Here is a 21,431-nt window from a genome sequence, read left to right on the forward strand (position 1 = left end):
ATTAAAAATATATCTTAGAATATGTAAAAAATACATGTATAAAAATATATTTGTAAATATAACAAAAATATAGGTATGGTGAGATAAAAAAATATATTCGTAATAGGGGAGGGTGGGGCAGAGCGGCCCCCCTAAGCCAATTATTATTTTTTGTGGCTTTCAACCATAAGATCACTTTACTTTTGTCCTATTTCGAACAAATTTATGGACATTTTGCAAAAATTCTGAAAAAAAATTTTTTTTTTTTGTGGGGCAGAGCGGCGCCCCTTCAAAAAGTGATAAAAAAAATTTTTTTTTTCGTTTTTTTGTTTTTAAATTGTTTTCATCATTAAGGATGTATTTCTTTCTCTTGACAACTATTTTTGGTTTTATATTACTCGAAAAAAATTTTTTAAAGCGTAAAAAATCGTTCACTCTCGATTACCTTAATTACTAATTGTTATTTAATAAAAAAAAAATCGATTCTATAATTTTACTTTATTTCAAAAATTTATCACCTAAAAAAAAAAATTTAATTTTTATGAATTTTTAGTGACCAAATTTGCCTCTTACATAGAGAAACGGCCGAAAAATATGAAAAAATAATTTTTTCGAAAGTTTCGGCTGGTCCATTTTGCCCCAGGTGTTATGCGTAGGGCTAGAAATGTGGAATTATGATAATTTTTTTTTAATTTGACGATAAAAATATGAAAAAATCACTTTTTCAAAATTTTAGGCTTGTCCATTTTGCCCCAAATGTTATGCGTAGGGGTAAAAATGCGCAAACATATCGGATTTATAGTAATTAGTCGAAAAAAAAAAAAAATTTTTTTTGGTCAAAATTTCAGGGGGGCCGCTCTGCCCCATGGGGGCCACTCTGCCCCACCCTCCCCTATATTTTAAATTTATAAAAAATATAATTATCAAAATATCAAAAAATTATATAAAAATATGTTTTTCTGTTAATCAACAACATAGAAAAAGAAATATAAAAAGTTTATGTAAAAAACATATTTTTTATATGTTTTTCCTTACATTGTTGATCAACAATTGTAGATTGACGAAATTCTATGTTCCATGAAATCGTAAAATTAACCTACTTATACTCTTAGTAGGCTGAAGTACCGAAAAATAGGGTTTTAAAGCGATCTTAGGTTTTGGAGGTTGAAAATATTATTCTAAAACACGAATTTCGGCCTCCATACCCTAGTTTGAGTATAGTGAGGGTCAAAATAGTATTTCACATTCAGCGGTAGGTACAACATCAAAAGAAATGAGGTTTTTGAGGCTCGAATTAGTGTTTTAATTTTGACTCGGGTAGTGGCAAAAATATCCCAAGTTATCGTTGGGACGACTATACTACGTGAGAAACAGTCTATAGTATAGACACGCGGCCATTTTTATCATTTCTTCGTGAAACTTGTTAGCGTGCACATCGTAGTGTTAACTATTAACCTTATATATTTGTTGATATTGTTTACATATTTAATTTAAAGGATCTCAGTTACTATGGTTGACTCAGCGTATTCATTTGTTTCAGTACTCATTAATGATGAAGATATTGATACATCAAAACCACCACCAACTCCTGGGAAATCGATTAAACGAGATTTTCCTGAAATCTACAGGAAATACGACCAGCCGACAAAGCCAGCGGAATTGGAATGGAAAGAGGTAAAACATCATCCTGTACAGCATGTTAACCAAAAATATAATTTTAGTGTTTTAGATAAAAAAGGGAAAAAACAGGTCATGATCCGGAAATTTCCAAACCAGAACAGGAGTCAATGGATAGAGGAATTATATTCTACCAGCGGCTCCATTAATAGCGTGAGGAAAAATGAAGACGTGAAACGGGATCAAAAACGAAAAAGGTGTTCATTACAAGAAGTCGATGCTAATTCATCCCAGAGTAAGAAACAAAAAGTTCGCAATTAATATTTATTAGTTTTAGTTCATAAAGTTTCTTATGTAATAGCACCTTTCTTTTTTTGCATGCTCTTTAAGTAATTTAATTTTATATTCATTAATTTAAATTTGTCAGTTTATTGCATGTTAGTTTTAAGAATTAATGACAACTGGCCGGATTGGTCACTAAAAACATTTTGGTTTTCGAGATATATTTAATATTAATATCTAACAAGAACATTGGGTTCTTAATATTTTTAAACACGCCAGTAGAAATTACTTTCGACTGCCAGTCCTAAGCCCGGGAAAAGTGTGAAGGAAAATAAATCAAACAACATTAAATATATTAATAATTTTGCCACCGTAAATTTTCAATTGAGGTAAGGTAAATGTCCCAATACCGGAACGATTTGATAATCATTATATTATATTTTAACTCGTACGCGATGAAATTAAATAAAACTTTCTTTATTTAAAACCTTAATCTTTTAGATACAAAATAGAATATAAAATGAATTTTAGGATGTATCCGAAATATGAAAAAAAATGTTAATTATAGCAATTGTCTCGGTTCCACGACTTTTTCTTGTCTCTTAATGAGTATTTTAAACAAATGAAATAAATATTTACTTTTGCTAACAATGATATGACATGAGGAAAACAATCATAGAATGGACGTGAAAGAGACCAAGTTGGCCGATTTTTTCACTCGTAGTTATCCTACGATTAAAGTTATCCATTAGTTAACGTGAGTTAACTGGAGATTTCGTTTTCTTCATACTAGTTTGAGAAATATCCCCCGAATATTTTTGTCTTAAGGATAAATATTGGGCTGACTTTATACCTGGCAGTTAACTTACTGACGTCAGTGCACTGATAGAAAATTTATATTGACTCAAGAAATATTTTCTTGAGCCAAGAATTTATTTCTGAAGAAAACCAATTGTCTAGCTTCAAGAAATTCTTGTCTTGATTTAGATTTTCTTGGCTCTATAGATTTTTTATCTTCGATGGATAACTCTCGTGTTTTGATCCGAAACTATATTATCTTCAATCGATATTATCGAATTCTTCAATCAAGATCACTTGTCTTCAACTAAAAATGTCGTATTATTATTTTAAAAACTTTAAATTTTTGGTTCAAGTAATAATTACTAGATAGAAGATGTTTTTAAAGTATTGAAAAAAAAAATTTTTTTAAAAATAAATTTCTACTTTAACATATCTGAAGTAAATGAATGTAGTCTTAAAAAATCACTTTAAAACTTTTTATTTTTAAAATAAAAAAAAAAGTTTTTTTTCAAGCTGAGTAAATTGATATCTTGATTTAAAAATCGCGCCATTCTCGAAACGAGTCGGCAATGTCTTAAACCTAGATTTTGCCTATCTTAATCCAAGAGCAAGAAATTCTTGAACGAAATATGTCAGAATTTTGTTTCAAAACAAAAAAGGCTTCATCGAAAAATCAAATTCTCAAACAAAGAATTTTTTTTCTCTATCCGAGAATTTCAATTTTTTGGTTCAAGGACTTATTTCTTGAATTAAAACAATTAAAAATTTTGAAACAAGAACCACATTTTGAAGAAAAAATTTTTCTTGAATCAAGATAGTTTTTCTATCAGTGTGTATGCGTAAAGACTCTACAGTGTAGAGCGTACATGACACTGTACTTACTAGTACAACGCTTCTTCTAATGTCAAGTATAAAATAAATAATATTTCCTTCCCACTTAAGAAAATTATGATTGTTTTAAACAAGAAGAGTCTAAAATATAATTATATGTTAGACTGAGTCAAAAAAATCGACTATTTTTCAAATTCCCGCTAAGAAAATCGACGATTTTCGAAAAATTCGGGGTTATTGTTTTCACCCCGATTTGCGCAGATCAAAATTTCATCAGATGTCAACGTTTTGAGGTCCTAGGAAGCTATTCTGACTATTTTCAGAACGATGTCGGTATGTGTGTGTGTGTGTAGATGTGAACACTCTATAACTTTTTAACTAATGAACCGTTTTGAATGGTTAAGGTGGCAATTGAAAGAGCTTGTGGGTCATCAACTTTCTGAAAATTTCAGATCATTTAATCAAGTAACTCGAAAATCTTTGCGATTTACGAAAAAAAAAATTTTTTCTTTTTTTAGTTTTTTATTGATTTCTCAGAAACGACTTATACGATCAACCTCAAAATCTAATCACCTCTAGAACTTACTAAAGCGCGTCGATTGCCGCCTTAAACATCTCATTCGGTTAATTTGTTTGAGAGATATCGTTGGAGAAAGAAATGGTGAAAAACGGGTTTTTCCAAATATATTTGAAACGGCTGACCGGGTCGATTCCAAATTTGTATCAGCCCGAGTCAAAAAACAAATTCCAGTTCGCACCTAAAAATATTACGTGAGGTTTTTGAGGGACAAGTTGGACTTCGGAGATTGAAACCTGTGTAGAAAGTGATTCCATTTCAGGCCTCAATGGTGTCCTTGCGGGGGATTTTACATAATTGAGGGCTAAAATGGTATTAAATAAATTTAGCGTAGGTCTCATAATCCTCATAACATAATAAAATTGATTACTCCAGGTTTAGGCCTCATTTTCTTAAATGACAATCTATATGTAGGTTCTCCCACTTTTTTTATATAAAAAATTGATACTTAAGACTGAGAATGTCAGTATAATTGACCCAAAAATAAATAATTATGTGTAAATTTGCGGAAAATTTTTCAACTAGAAAATTTTCTAAGTCTAGAAAACGGTAATTTAGTTTTGAGTCCAAACTAGAATTTGTTTTTTGACTCGGGAGCTCTAAAATTCAAGAAAACGCGCCGATTGCCACCTCAAACGTCACAATCGGTTCATTAGTTCAAAAGATATCGGCGCTAAAAAGTTAAAAAAATAACATAAAATGTTATTTTTTCCGGATAAATCAAAATATAATGCACTAAATGTTTTTGAAATTCATACCAACTCTTTCTGTTTATAGTCTCTTTCGATTATCATTTAATGTCATATAACTTGTTCTTCAGTTTTAAACATATTGTCAGCAAAAAATTGAAAAAACCCAGTCTTCAATGTTTTTCTCGGATATTTCATATATTATTGCTCTGACCTAAGTAAAAACTCACTCAAATCTTGATTTTGATCACTGACATTGATTTCTGCCTCGATAAATTTATTTCATTGAACATAATCGAGAATAAAAATTTTAAAACCTCCTTGAGCTCCTTGAGCTCGAAAACAGCGGGAAGTTTTGGGACTGGCCCGCAGGGTCAACCGACGCCCAGATTTTTTTTTTTTAGTTTATCTAGAAACGTCATAATTTAAAGCAGCCTTAAAACAGAAAACATCAATTTTTTTACGGTTAATAATATATATTTATATGTTTCAGTGACATTAGTTGTACGCTAGCTCATGAACGGATATGTTGAGATAAAAGCCTAATAATAAACCTCAATTACTGTTATTTATCATATATAACCGGTACAGATAAAAAACATATATTCAATCCAAAAAAAGAAAAATAGAACATGAGTCATCAGTACTTTGGTAAACCAATATCGACTTAATTTTTTGTAATTATACCCAAAAGAATAACTTATTTTCTATTGACTGAAGACGTTTCAGACATGTAAGTGTTTGTGAAAACATTAAAATTTTTTAAAATTATTATGTAATAGATGTCAATGTATAAAGTTTTTAGAATAATTTCAAAACAGAAATTGAATTTTTAAATGCAAACAACCCGGGAAAAAATGATCAGACCTGACCATACCTGTTCATGTATGATTAGGCCTGAAATTAGAAATGATCAGGCCTGATCATACCTGTCCATGCCTGTTCATGTCTGTTCATGTCTGAAGCGTTGAATACACTCAGGTCTGATCATGCCTGTTCATGCCTGTCCATGCCTGGTCATGTCTGAAGCGTTAAATACGCTCAGGCCTGATCATACCTGTCCATGCCTGTTCATGTCTGTTCATGTCTGAAGCGTTGAATACACTCAGGTCTGATCATGCCTGTTCATGCCTGGTCATGTCTGAAGCGTTAAATACGCTCAGGCCTGATCATACCTGTCCATGCCTGTTCATGTCTGTTCATGTCTGAAGCGTTGAATACACTCAGGTCTGATCATGCCTGTTCATACCTGTTCATGCCTGTTCATGCCTGGTCATGTCTGAAGCGTTAAATACGCTCAGGCCTGATCATACCCGTCCATGCCTGTTCATGCCTGGTCATATATGTTCATGTCTGTTCATGTCTGTTCATGTCTGCTCATAGATCTAAAATTTTGTTGACCAAGAATCTATCACGTATAAGATTTTTATTACTTGAAGTTCATACGAAACTTACTTTTCAACTAAATCTCTTAGGTCAGTGGGTAGCGAGTTACACTTTCGAGCGCAAGGTCCACGGTTCAAATCCTGCACACGCCCGAATTTTTTATTTTTATAGCAATAATTATATACATGTATAATTGAATATAGTTATACATAATTATATATAATTATATAGGGCCATTTTTTATATATGATTTTTTTACCCGGATGGGCATGAACAGACATGAACATACCTGATCAGACCTAAACATGCCTGATCAGGCCTGGTCAGGCATGATCCTTTTTCATGTCTGATCAGGCCTGAAGACTCATGCCTGTTCATGTCTGATCATTTTTTCCCGGGAATTGATTATGTTATTTATTGGGTTGTTTAACTTATAAGTCCGTTAAAAATATCAACCCATTCAGTTAATCATAGATCCCATAAAATTACCCAAAATCATATTATTAGATAACATTTCATTGCAGGATGAAGTTATGGGTAAACTGGCTCTTACTTTTTATTTCAATGGCAACAGCCGAAAAGTTGAACAATACGATTGAGAGACTAACTGGCAATGAATTAAATTGTACAACTCGTGAATGTGTGAAGGATAATTTGGAATTCGGTAGGACTTAATATCGATTTTCAGATTAATTTGTTGCAGCAAATATTAACTAGCTGTTATTTAATTGTTTTAGAACTGGCTATGTTGAATAATATGAACGCAAGCGTGGATCCTTGTGACAATTTTTATGAATTCGCTTGTGGTAATTTCGACAACGTTCCTGATGATATTGTTCAGGGCACTAAAAACAAAAGATTTTCACAAGCAATCACAGATATGTTTCAGAAAATGTATAATATAGTCATAGAAAGCCATTCGTCAGAGTCATTCAAACCGTTCAATTTCCTAAATGATTTTTTGATCTCTTGTAAAAAATTGAACAACAATAATAATATATCCCGTAATTATTAATTATTTACTCTACTGTTATTTCTACTTAAAAAAATTCAGTTTTTTGGTGTAAAGTGCGAATCTACCCGGGAAAAAATGATCAGACCTGATCAGACATGAACAGGCATGAGTTTTCAGGCCTGATCAGACATGAAAAATGACCATGTCTGACCAGGCCTGATCAGGCATGTTCAGGTCTGATCAGGTATGTTCATGTCTATTCATGCCCATCTGGGTAAAAAAATTATATATAAAAAATGGCCCTATATAATTATATATCATTATGTATAACTATATTCAATTATACATGTATATAATTATTGCTATAAAAATAAAAAAAATAAAAAATTCGGGCATGTGCAGGATTTGAACTGTGGATCTTGCGCTCGAAAGTGTAACTCGCTACCCACTGACCTAAGAGATTTAGTTGAAAAGTAAGTTTCGTATGAACTTCAAGTAATAAAAATCTTATACGTGATAGATTCTTGGTCAACAAAATTTTAGATCTATGAGCAGACATGAACAGCCATGAACAGACATGAACATATATGACCAGGCATGAACAGGCATGGACAGGTATGATCAGGCCTGAGCGTATTTAACGCTTCAGACATGAACAGGCATGAACAGACATGACCAGGTATGGACAGGTATGATCAGGCATGAGCGTATTTAACGCTTCAGACATGAACAGGCTTGATCAGGCCTGAGTGTATTCAACGCTTCAGACATGAACAGACATGAACAGGCATGGACAGGTATGATCAGGCCTGATCATGTCTAATTTCAGGCCTAATCATACATGAACAGGCATGGTCAGGTCTAATTTCAGGCCTGATCATACATGAACAGGCATGGTCAGGTCTGATCATTTTTTCCCGGGTATTGATATTTTTCTATCCAAATATAGATATTAGTGAAGGACAGTGATTTACTAACTTTAAGTTGTAAACAAAGCTATACTTTTATTTGAACAATCTATAATTTCCCTCGCAGATTAGAATCACGGTGGAAACACCGTGGATCCACCGTGGTTACACGGTGGGTTTGTTCCATTCCACCACCGAGTATACACAGTGTATCTACTGTGATTACGCGGTGTATCCACCGTGATTCCACGTTGGCTTGACCACTGTGTATACACGGTGTTTCCACTGTGATTACAAGGTGTATCCACCGTTATTCCACGGTGGCTTTATGCTATTTCACCACCGTGGTTCCACGCTGTATCCACCGCGTAATCACAGTGAAAACACCGTGTATACACGGTGGTAAAGCCACCGTGGAATCATGGTGGATACACCGCGTAATCACAGTGGTAAAATGGAACAAACCCACCGTGTTTCCACCGTGATTCAAATCTGCGAGGGTTGTAATTATCCTGTTAGAATATTGTTTTTTTTTTATTTATATTGCCATTGCTCATTAGCATAAGATTTTAATTAATTTGATAATTCTTACTTGTCTCCAAACAACCAATGGCAAATTAATGAAAAATTAAATCAACCCTTAACCGTTTTCACCCTTATCTAATTAGCTAAACTAATTTGACTTGATCGACTATAAACCTTTGGCTAATGAGCTAAGCTGATTAAGTTAACCGGTTAAATCAGCTATGCTGATGAGCTAGTCAGCTTTTTATCCTGGTTAACTTTTGTAACCGGTTGAGCTGGCTTAGATGTACAGCCCTAATAGTTATTATTTAAAATATTTCATTTATTTAGGCCCCGGAATTAAAGAAGAGAATCTGGATTATTTAAAAGAAATTATTTCAAAATTTGGTGGTTGGCCAGTTGTAGAAGGCCATAAATGGAACGAAACAAATGACAACTGGACTAATTTTATGGATGAAGCAAAAAACACTGATTTTTTTAATTATCATTTCTATGGATTGCGTAGTGGATCATTAAACAACTATACAGTAATATTTGTAAGTATCAATCACGACTGGACGCAAGGGAACCCGGGTCAAAAAATTAGATCTGTTTTAAAATAAATGATAAATTCAAATATTTTTCCTTTAATTCAAGTTTATAAATCGTATTTATTTTATATATAAGAATTCAATCTGTTTTTGCCCGTACTATTCCTTATCCAGGCTAATATCAGACTTATTTTCGTATGATATTTAGTCTGTTTTAAATCGCATTTAGATTAAAAACAGACTTTTATTATAATTCATGTCTTGTGTTCAATTGTTTTTAAGGACAAATGCAGGACTTGTTATAAATATAAATAATAATAATAATAATCTAGATTTATTAATTTATTTTAATTTTCTTGGTATTTAAAACATGCTAATGCGCTTCCATAATAAGATGTCACACAGAGAAAATGATGGCTCGAAACCTACCAATTTTTACAATGCTGTCGACTAAACTTGAAACAGGGAGTAAAGCATCCAAAAAATTATCGTGCTCTTACAAAAAATGATTATACTGTATCACATTACTTATTACGCGCGAGAAACTTATTGATGAGTTTCAATATCAATTACTTCCATACATTATAATAATTTTGATGCAGCATAATAATTTTTTATAAGAGTATAGTAATTTTTTGGATACTTTACTTTCTGTTTCAAGTTTGGTCGACAGCATATTAAAAATTGGTAGATTTCGAGCCAACATTTTTCTCCGTAGCACAAGAATTTTGATGTTTTCTTATGCCAAAATATTTTCAATTTTATCCAGTAAATAAGAGAAAATTCTTGACATTTCAAGAGTTGTTTTATCACTTTTATTCAACGATATAAATATTCAATGAAGACAACTAAAAAATTAAGCTGTCAAATTTTCATTAACTGCCGACATTTTTAAACAAAAGATAGTAAATAAAACACAATCAATTCTGCAACTTAAAATTTTTTCATAAATATTGCCCACAAATAAAAATTTTACAAGTCCATGATTTAATCTAGTTTTGTCTTTGTAAATTTTCAGAACTAAAATTTTTTAAAGTTCACGAATTAATCTAATTTAGTCTGCTCGTAACGCGTTTGTTTTTTAAAGTAGCAGGTCGAAAACAGCTTAAAATTTTCATAAAAGATCAAAATCAGTTCAAATAGTCCAATCAGACTAAAATCAGGTCAAATTTTTCAGTCCGGGTAGATCAAAAACAGATTAAAATTTTTATCGAAGTTCAATAACAGACCAAGTAGTCCAAATACAGCCCAGTTAGACTAAAATCAGATCAAATTTTTCGACCCGGGAAACGTAAGCACTTGTTTTCATTCCTGCATTCTATTTAACAGATTCGACATATGGACTTTGATTTCTCAAGGGGAAATATGTCAAATCCTCAGACCCTCGAAACGATGGTTGCTTACCAAAATTTTATGGTCGATGTTGCAAATTTTTTAGGGGCTGATAAGATACAAACTGAAAAGGAACTCAGAGACGCAATGTTTTTTGAAATACAAATTTCTACTATGATGCAAAATAATGCATCATTATCAAGTAATCAAAATAATTTTATGAAATTGTCAGTAAAAGAAGTAATAGAAAAGTGGCCAAGCATTGAATGGACTAAATTCTTGAATGCACAACCCAATTTGCCTTTGGATATTACAAATGAAACAATAATAATTATAAAAAATACTTATGACCTAACAAATTTAGAGAATCTAGTAAAAAATACTTCAGCAAAAGTGCGAGCTAATTATGCAATGTGGAAGACGATTCAAAATTTGATTCCGATGGTCGAATCAGCGTCCCTATCTCGATTGTTGCAAGATTATAATAAAGTTAAGGACCCATCATATGTTTATAGGCCATTTAAATGTTATGATGAACTTTCAAAGAATTTTCCAGAACTCATGACCGCTTTTTACGGGCGAAAATACCCAATTGACAGACTTGCAAAAATTCAAATTCATCAGCTTATTTCATTCATAGAACAACAATTTTTCGATACTCTGAATAGCACAAAGTGGTTAGATATGAAGACAAGAGATGAACTATTCAAGAGATTAAAATCTTTAAAGATTATTACTGGCTACCCTGACGAAATTATGGATGATAGAAAATTAAAAGAATACTTCCAAGGACTCAATATAACTCAAGATAATTTTCTTAAAAATGTAGTAAATCAAAAAATATTCAATAAAAAAAAACTTTTTACTTTAAATCATAAACCACAAAACTCAGTTGGGTTTATGGACAATTTTTACTCGCTTGATTTATTTATAGCTGATGTTTTTTTCAATACTGCTACAGAATCAATAGGTATTCAATTTTTTTCTCTACTCATCCCACGATTCAATATGTTATACTAATTTTAAAAAATTTCAAGTTCTAGGTGTTGAATTGATCAGGAACTTGTTCTTCAGTATCCATCGTCCGAATTATGTTAATATTGCCTTGTTCGGAGACAAACTTGCTCACGAAATAGGGCATTCTATCGACTTCTCTTACATAGATGCTTTCAATTCCAAAGTTAACAATAGCAAATGGAGTGAATTGCCGAAGCAAAAATATCATGATATACGAGAGTGTATTGCACAGCAGTACAGCAATTATTCTAGTAAAGTAACTGGAAAGAAAGTAGGTCCTAAGATTGTATTTAAAAAGTATGTAGCTTATAATGAACATTTATGATGCTTTACCCGGGTCGAAAAATTTGATCTGATTTTAGTCTAACTGGACTGTATTTGGACTACTTGGTCTGTTATTGAACTTTGATAAAAATTTTAATCTGTTTTTGATCTACCCGGACTGAAAAATTTGACCTGATTTTAGTCTGATTGGACTACTTGATCTGTTTTTAATCTTTTATAAAAATTTTAAGCTCCCTTGCGGTTTTGGAAATACCGAAATAATACCGGAATGATACGGTATAAATACTGCATAAATATGGTATTATTCAAGTTATTTTGGCCAGTTTTTTTGCCGCATTACCACCAAAAATTAACGAAAAAAATTCAGAATATTTACGGTAATAAAACAGAAAAAATACGGTATTTTAACAGCATTAAAACCGTAATTCTACAGCATATTTTCGGCATTTTTGCAGCATCAAACCGTTCTACCCGGGACAAAAATTATATATAATCATATAAAATTTTATTTAATTATATATACTAGGGTGGCGCAAAAAAACCGACTATTTTTTTTTTTTCCATCTCGCATGAAAATTTGTTGGTATACGATGTTTTAAGAAGCCTCTCCACAAATCAGCTCGATAAAAAATTTTTAAGAGGTCGCTCACGAATTTTGAAAATATCAAAAATGATCAAAATTCGGATTTTTATTTAAAAAATTTTTTTTTTCTCGTGGCAGCAATAGTTTATATCTATGAAATCATGACTATGCTGAAAATTTCAGCCCGAAATTTAAATATTTAAACGGCGCTCAAGAATTTTGAATGTTTCCGAGCGCAGTCTCTTGGACGTTTTTGAGCGACCCTTAAATATTAATAATAAAGCTTCTCGATTTTTTCACCATCAATTTGCATGACAATGAATGAAAATATAACCCGAGAAATAGAAATAATAAGTTATTTACATACTTTTTTATTTTTTAATCCAATTTGTAGGTTTTTCCGCTTATTCAAAACTTACCAAATTTTATTGTTTAAGACTGTCCTGTACATTTTTGGTTATGCCAAAGTTATATTTAAGTAGAATGACAATAATTGAGTTATAAAAACTAATTCAAACTATTAGTTACATATTATCAGTTAATATTCGAAATTCTTGAGCGCCGTTTAAATATTTAAATTTTGGGCTGAAATTTTCAGCATAGTCATGATTTTACAAATCTAAACTATTGCTGCCACGAGAAAAAAAAAATTTTTTAAATAAAAATCCGAATTTCGATCATTTTTGATATTTTCAAAATTCGTGAGCGACCTCTTAAAAATTTTTAATTGAGCTGATTTGTGGAGAGGCTTCTTAAAACATCGTAAACCAACAAATTTTCATGCGAGATGGAAAAAAAAAAATAGTCGGTTTTTTTGCGCCACCCTAATATATACTTATATATAACATTATAAAGTTATATGTACAATAACTGTCATGAAAAAAAAAAAAAAAAAAACCGCCAACTCGTGGGCTCGATCCTGAGTCCTAATGATTTAAAGCCTGATCTGTTAACCATTATGCCAAATCGCTTATGCGAAAGTTGATACTAATTGTATTTATATCTATACAAACAAACTTAAGAAAATTGAAAACCTCAATTTTCCCGGATTCTTATTTTCACTTACATTCTTTTGTTTCAATAAGAAATGTGTGAACTAATAGAATAAAATATAAAATTTTACACTTTGCACATTTTCGATGATTTTAACCGCAGAAGCAAATATAAAATAAAACCAAATTTTTTACAATTTTCCATTATATCAGGATAAATCTGACAAAATCGCAGGATATCTACGGTATAATTACCAAAAAAATACGATTTTATTATTATAAAATTATCGCATTATTGCGGTATTTATATAGTATTTTTTCGGTAAAAGTTCGGCATTTTTATAGTTTTTTTACGGCATTTTTTTGGTAAAAGTTCGGCATTTTTATAGTAATTTTACTATAATAATCTGGTAACTCTACAGTATAAGTACAGCAAAAAAACTGGCCAATATAACCATATTATTACCAAAGTATTACGGTAAATTTACGGCATGTGTATAAATGCCGAAAATTTACGGCATTTTTACGGCATTCGCAAACCCGCGAGGGCTGTTTTCGACCTGCTACTTTAAAAAACAAACGCGTTACGAGCAGACTAAATTAGATTAATTCGTGAACTTTAAAAAATTTTAGTTCTGAAAATTTACAAGGACAAAACTAGATTAAATCATGGACTTATAAAATTTTTATTTATGGGCAATATTTATGAAAAAATATTAAGTTGCAGAATTGATTATGTTTTACTTACTATCTTTTGTTTAAAAATGTCGACAGTTAATGAAAATTTGACAGCTTAATTTTTTAGTTGTCTTCATTGAATATTTATATCATTGAATAAAAGTGATAAAACAACTCTTAAAATGTCAAGAATTTTTTCTAATTTACTGGATAAAATTGAAAATATTTTGGCATAAGAAAACATCAAAATTCTTGTGCTACGGAGAAAAATGTTGGCTCGAAATCTACCAATTTTTATTATGCTGTCGACCAAACTTGAAACAGAAAGTAAAGTATCCAAAAAATTACTATGCTCTTATAAAAAATTATTATGCTGCATCAAAATTATGATAATGTATGGAAGTAATTGATATTGAAGCTCATCGATAAGTTTCTCGCGCGTAATAAGTAATGTGATACAGTATAATCATTTTTTGTAAGAGCACGATAATTTTTTGGATGCTTTACTCCCTGTTTCAAGTTTAGTCGACAGCATTGTAAAAATTGGTAGGTTTCGAGCCAACATTTTCTCTGTGTGACATCTTATTGTGGAAGCGCATTAGCATGTTTTAAATACCAAGAAAATTAAAATAAATTTATAAATCTAGATTATTATTATTATTATTATTTATATTTATAAAAAGTCCTGTATTTGTCTTTAAAAACAATTGAACACAGACCAATAATTATAATAAAAAAGTCTGTTTTTAGTCTAAACGCGATTTAAAACAGACTAAACATCATACGAAAATAAGTCTGATATTAGCCTGGATAAGGAATAGTACGGGTAAAAACAGATTAAATTCTTATATAAAATAATTACGATTTATAAACTTGAATTAAAGGAAAAATATTTGAATTTATCATTTATTTTAAAACAGATCTAATTTTTTGACCCGGGATATTTACTTGCTCATAGGTAGATGGTGGATTCTATCTCCAAGAAAACCTCGCTGATAATATTGGCATCCAAGTTGCTTATTCAGCCTATCAAGATTGGGTCAAAACACATGGACCTCAACCAACTTTCTTTAGCTTGCCGTACAACTCGAATCAATTGTTTTGGCTATCATTCGCTAATCAATGGTGCTCATCGAAATCGACATTGCAAAACTGGCGTTTAACCGACGAGCATCCTTCGCCAGCTCATCGTGTTATCATGCCGCTTTTTAACAGTCCAGAATTTTCAAAAGATTTCAATTGTCCCTCTGGGTCTAACATGAATCCAGTTAAAAAATGTATTGTATTTTGATTAAAATCATCAGTCGTCACTTTTCTTCACTTGTTTTGGAAATTTTTAAGTTTCCGGACTACATTACTAGATAATCAATTCACTGTAATTTTCGACCTTTCATTCAAAATCGTTAGTTTAAAAAATAAACTTCAGCAAATGTAAAAGCAAAAATATTGTTTCTTTTGATATCGACACAAAATAAATCTCAAATAAAATAAATAAGATAAGAGACCTTATATGTATAGGCTTCCACTATATTCAAATCGTGTATTACCGTACAATGGACGGTGTGGCACAATAAGTTATAGATCAAATTGAACGGAATATAGTATAGGGCCGGATAGCTCAACTGGTAGAGCACTCGGCGCGATACCGAATTGGTCTGGGTTCGATTCCCAGTTCGGGCTATCGATATTTTTCTCAGTTTATCTATAAATTGTTTTATTGAGAAGGTTATTTGCATGTTTGCATGTTTAGGTTCCCACTATATTTAAACTCAATATATGAATATAGTAAAATTTATTAAATATAGATATACAAATACATTAGTGGTTGGGTACTAGTTCCCGGATCGGGTACTAGGTCTTTTACCTTACTGTTTGCTACTTCTTATTATTTATACAGAAAATCTTGATAATAATCGTATTTTTGTTATCAAAATTAGTAACTACGGGTAAAAGACAATAGTGTTGTCAAATGTTATTAATTGATAGTAATCCTAGACAGTATAAAAAATTACTAAAATAAAATAAAATAAAAATTAAACGACATTTTTATTTTATCGTGAAAGTTCAAAGTATACTTGTTGGGATTTTCCTTATTTATTTTTAACTTCACGCTAAGAAAATTGGAAATTTTCAAAAATTCTGTGTGTGTGTAGGTGTGTGTGTGTGCGTGTTTGTATGTGTGTGTGTGCGTGTGTGTGTGTGTGTGTGTGTGTGTGTGTGTGTGTGTGTGTGTGTGTGTGTGTGTGTGTGTGCGTGTTTGTATGTGTGTATGTGTGTGTGTGTGTGTGTGTGTGTGTGTGTGTGTGTGTGTGTGCGTGTTTGTATGTGTGTGTGTGTGTGTGTGTGTGTGTGTGTGTGTGTGTGTGTGTGTGTGCGTGTTTGTATGTGTGTGTGTTTGTGTGTGTGTGTGTGTGTGTGTGTGTGTGTGTGTGTGTGTGTGTGTGTGTGTGTGTGTGTGTGTGTGTGTGTGTGTGCGCGTGTTTGTATGTGTGTGTGTGTGTGTGTGTGTGTGTGTGTGTGTGTGTGTGTGTGTGTGTGTGTGTGTGTGAACCTTTCATAACTTTTAAACTAATTAACCGATTGAAATCGTTCATGAAGCAATCGAAAGAAGTTGTTGACTGTCAACTTTCCTGAAAATTTTAGATCATTTGATTTAGTAGACCCGAAGATAATTGAGAATTACGAAAAAAAGAAATTTTGTTTTTTTTGTTTTTTCTTAATTTCTCAGAAACAACTCAATCGATCCACTTCAAAATCCAATCAGCTCTAGAACTCAATAAGACGCGCCGATTGCCACCTCGAACATCAAAATCGGCTTAGTCGTTCGAGAGATATCGTCGGAGAAAGAAATGCTAAAAATCAGTTTTTCACGAATATCTTTGAAACGACAAAATCAAACGTTTTCAAAATTTAATAAGCTCTAGAATCTGATAAAATGTGTCGGTTGCCACCTCGAACATCAAAATCGGTTTATTAGTTCAAGAGATATCGCGCGAGAAAGAAATGCTAAAAAATGTTTTTTTTCGAAAACAATGGCATACAAAAGTATTTTCGAGCTCGAAAATGTATTCACAACAATGTTTTCGAGTTTAAGGGGCTCGAAAACAGCGGGAAGTTTTAGGGCTGGCCCTCAGGGTCAATCGATCGACAGATTTGTTTTTTACGATTTACTCAGGAATTTTTATTTTTTTTATTTTTCAAAAATTTATTTTTTTTTAGTGTATTTTATAATAATTTATTAACATTATAAGTAACATAATGTTTTTTTTAGATAAATAAAAACCGTCTAATCATTAGTCTATAAATAGTAAGTCTCGAAGAGTATTTCATAATCGATATCTTGAATGTAATTTTTAAAAATAGATGAATTGTGAAATTTTAATTTATAATATAGATAATATTGTAAAATAATACATGAAAATAAAATAATGATTACGGTTCCTACACGGAAAGAAAATTATGGGAAGTTTTGCTATGCATTATGGGAATGGTTCCCATAATGGTATGGGAATAGTACCTATACTACTATAGGGATGGTTCACATATATTATGGGAATGGTTCCCATACCATTATGGGAATGGTTCCCATACCATTATGGGAATGGTTCCCATACCATTATGGGAATGATTCCCATAATATTATGGGACCCATTCCCATGGTTCCTATGATGGTATAGGAAAAAATTTCACAAAATTATGGGAACCGCTGCCATAATTTTCTTTCCGTGTAGTACATTTATGAATTATCAACCCATAACGTTATGGTAATAATTACTCGGAGTTATAGAATATACGCCCATAATTTCTGAGAAAAATTTTCATTACTATGGAAATAATTCTCATAGTTATGGTAATAGTTTCTATATCGTATGGTAACTGAATTATGGTAATGATTACTATACTCATGGGAATAGTTTCCATAGTTACATAGTAATCAATCCTGTACTTACATTAGGACGATTTTTCGCTGCGTATGGAAATAGACCCTTAACATCATGGTATCCGCTTCCATAATATTTATGAAATATTCTCATAATATTATGGTAATTGTTAAAATAATAGTATTTGTTAACTATTACTCTGATGGCATGGTAATCATCATCATAATATTATGAAAATGATTCCCATATCAGAAATTTCTAAAGGTTATGATAATCGTTACCGTATATCACCATGATAGTTACTATAATATCATGGTAATGATTACCATCAATTATATAAATCGTTACCATAACATATAGTAACGTTGACCATAATGATGCAAGAATTATAACCATAATTTTGTAGGAATGAAACCCATATAGATAGGAATGGATACCATATTTGTATATGGGACCATTCTCCTAATATATTGTATTTATTACACGGAAAGAAAATTATGGGAAGTTTTGCTATGCATTATGGGAATGGTTCCCATATATTATGGGAACCATCCCCATAATAGTATGAGAATAGTTCCCATACCATTATGGGAATGGTTGCCATAATGATATGGGAATGGTTCCCATAATATTATGGGAATCAGTTCATATAATTTAATGGGAACCATTCCCATATCATGATTGGAACCATTCCCATAATGGTATGGGAATCATTCCCATACTATTATGGGAACCATCCCTATAATATCATAAAATTTTTTTTTTGCACAATAGTGTAGAAATTTCCCAGAATTTGAATTTTCTTGAATGTTTTGTGCTGACAAAAAATTCTTGTTAAAAATTTTAATGTTTTTTCGCCAAATACGATTTTTTTTTTCAATGTTTGAATTTTTGTTTTTATGTTTAATAATATTTCTGTGTATTGTAGAAGTGATTACCGCATTTCTTTAAATTAATTTTTTCATGATAATATGGGAACCATTCCCATAATATTATAGGAATGGTTCCTATAATAGTATGGAAACTATTCCCATAATATTATGGGAATGATTCCCATAATGGTATACGAACCATTCCAATTGCATTATGGGAATCATTCCCATAATATTATGGGAATAGTTCCCATACTATTATAGGAACCATTCCCATAATATTATGGGAATGGTTCCTATAATATTATAGAAAGTATTCCTATTAATTATGAAACAATTCCCATAAATTATAGGAATGATTCCCATTATATTATAGAAAGTATTCCTATAAATTATAGGAACCATTCCTATAATTATAGGAACCATTCCTATAATTATAGGAACCATTCCTATAGTTTTATGGGTATCATTCCCATAATTATAGGAACCATTCCTATAGTTTTATGGGTATCATTCCCGTAATTATAGGAACCATTCCTATAATTATAGGAACCATTCCTATAGTTTTATGGGTATCATTCCCATAATTATAGGAACCATTCCTATTATTATAGGAACCATTCCTATAGTTTTATGGGTATCATTCCCATAATTATAGGAACCATTCCTATAATTATAGGAACCATTCTTATAGTTTTATGGGTGTCATTCCTATAATTATAGGAACCATTCCTATAATTATAGGAACCATTCCTATAATTATAGGAACCATTCCTATAGTTTTATGGGTATCATTCCCATAATTATAGGATCTATTCCTATAACTATGGGAAACATTCCTATAATTACAGGAACCGCTCCCATAATTTATGGTCGTAATTCCTATGATGGTATAGGAAAAAATTTCCCAAAATTATGGGAACCGCTGCCATAATTTTCTTTCCGTGTACCATAAATTTCTCTTTCTATAGGGAGCAAGATTTCTAGATATGATTTTTTTTAAAACAGCTCCGCTATAAATGTGTTTTTCCACAGTTGACCCATTTACTCCATCAAAATAAAATACTCCTTCATATTATGTCTTACAAAAATTAAATGCTATCTGTTATGAATAATACATTTTTACAGTTCATATAATTCAATTCATAAACTTACTCAATAGTTATTTTGTTAAATTAAAAACTACAGAAATAAAAAGATAAAATTCGTATTTTTCTTTGTTTTAAAAAAAGTTTCAGTTACGCGAAAGCAATCTAATTAGTATGTATTACATTTATATGTGACTGCGTTGAATTGTTAACACGTAGCAAATAATCAATAGATTTTTAACTGTGTGCCGTATCCAAGTCCTTAAATTCCTAAAATGAATATTTAAAAATTTTTTTTCTCTGCATTGAACGTCTAATGGATTAATATATTACATGAACGTGTATAAATAGTAAGTATATAATTGTTCTGTAGAAGAAAACTTTCAACAAAGTTAAAAAGTATCTCAAAAAGAATAATGTAATTTTGAAGGGTACACAGACAAAATGTTTTAAAACCAAGATTGTCAGCGTTAACTCGTTTGAAAGCGATAGTAATGTTGCACTGAATTTGTCGCTTGTAGATGAAATCTTTGAGGAAGTAGCCTTTCATGACTATCTTGCTAAAAACTTTACTTTGAAAGACGATAAAGTCATTAATACTGTCAACAGAAAAACTAAAAAATTGCAGTAGTTACCGTATTTTTAGTACTTTCGTGACTGGAATCTAAATCAAAGAATAACAAAAACTATTCGATTGATTGATTTCACAATCTAATGATGAACTCTTGAGATCGCTCAGAAAATCTTAAGTTAGTTGATCCGTTTGAGAGATATCATACGCGGAGAAAAATATATAGGGGCCTTCACTTAAAAATATGAGTTAAAACACGGAAAGAATTTTTGTATGAATATTGTCATGTCGTTTACTCTAAAAATTACTCTAAATCGAGTAATCTTGGGCCATCACGATATGGGAATGGTTCCCATAACGATATGGGAATGGTTCCCATAACGATATGGGAATGGTTCCCATAATGATATGGGAATGGTTCCCATAACGATATGGGAATGGTTCTCATAATGGTATGGGAATCATTCCCATACTATTATGGGAATGGTTCCCATATTGGTATAGGAACTATTCCTATAATATTATGGGAACTATTCCCATAATGTTATGGGAACCATCCCTATAATATCATTAAATTTTTTTTCTGCACAATAGTGTAGAAATTTCTCAAAATTTTAATTTTCTTGAATGTTTTGTGCTGACTAAAAATTCTTGTTAAAAATTTTAATGTTTTTTTGCCAAATACGATTTTTTTTTTCAATGTTTAAATTTTTGTTTTCACGTTTAATAATATTTCTGTGGATTGTAGAAGTGATTACCGCACTTCTTTAAATTAATTTTTTCATGATAATATGGGATCCATTCCCATAATATTATAGGAATGGTTCCTATAATAGTATGGGAACTATTCCCATAATATTATGGGAATGATTCCCATAATGGTATACGAACCATTCCAATTGCATTATGGGAATCATTCCCATAATATTATGGGAATAGTCCCCATACTATTATAGGAACCATTCCCATAATATTATGGGAATGGTTCCTATAATATTATAGAAAGTATTCCTATAAATTATAGGAACCATTCCTATAATTATAGGAACCGC

The 21,431-nt window shown here is 31.3% G+C and overlaps 1 protein-coding gene and 1 long non-coding RNA gene across 2 annotated transcripts; both read left to right on the plus strand.

The window, feature by feature from the left end:
• The first annotated feature begins 1,526 nt into the window (after positions 1-1,526).
• LOC130666972 (uncharacterized) lies at positions 1,527-6,812 on the plus strand. Its single transcript, XR_008989773.1, has 4 exons — positions 1,527-1,653; positions 1,701-1,891; positions 5,270-5,509; positions 6,687-6,812. It is a non-coding gene; the product is annotated as an uncharacterized LOC130666972 (long non-coding RNA).
• A 3,718-nt stretch (positions 6,813-10,530) lies between these two features.
• Positions 10,531-15,348, plus strand: LOC130666596 (neprilysin-2-like). Its single transcript, XM_057467745.1, has 3 exons — positions 10,531-11,382; positions 11,450-11,700; positions 14,926-15,348. The coding sequence occupies exons 1-3, from the start codon at positions 10,560-10,562 to the stop codon at positions 15,256-15,258; spliced, it is 1,407 nt and encodes a 468-aa protein (XP_057323728.1). The 5' UTR covers positions 10,531-10,559; the 3' UTR covers positions 15,259-15,348.
• Positions 15,349-21,431: the final 6,083 nt, after the last annotated feature.

The sequence above is a fragment of the Microplitis mediator genome, chromosome 4, assembly GCF_029852145.1.
Source record: "Microplitis mediator isolate UGA2020A chromosome 4, iyMicMedi2.1, whole genome shotgun sequence".
NCBI classification, from domain to species: Eukaryota; Metazoa; Arthropoda; class Insecta; order Hymenoptera; family Braconidae; genus Microplitis; species Microplitis mediator.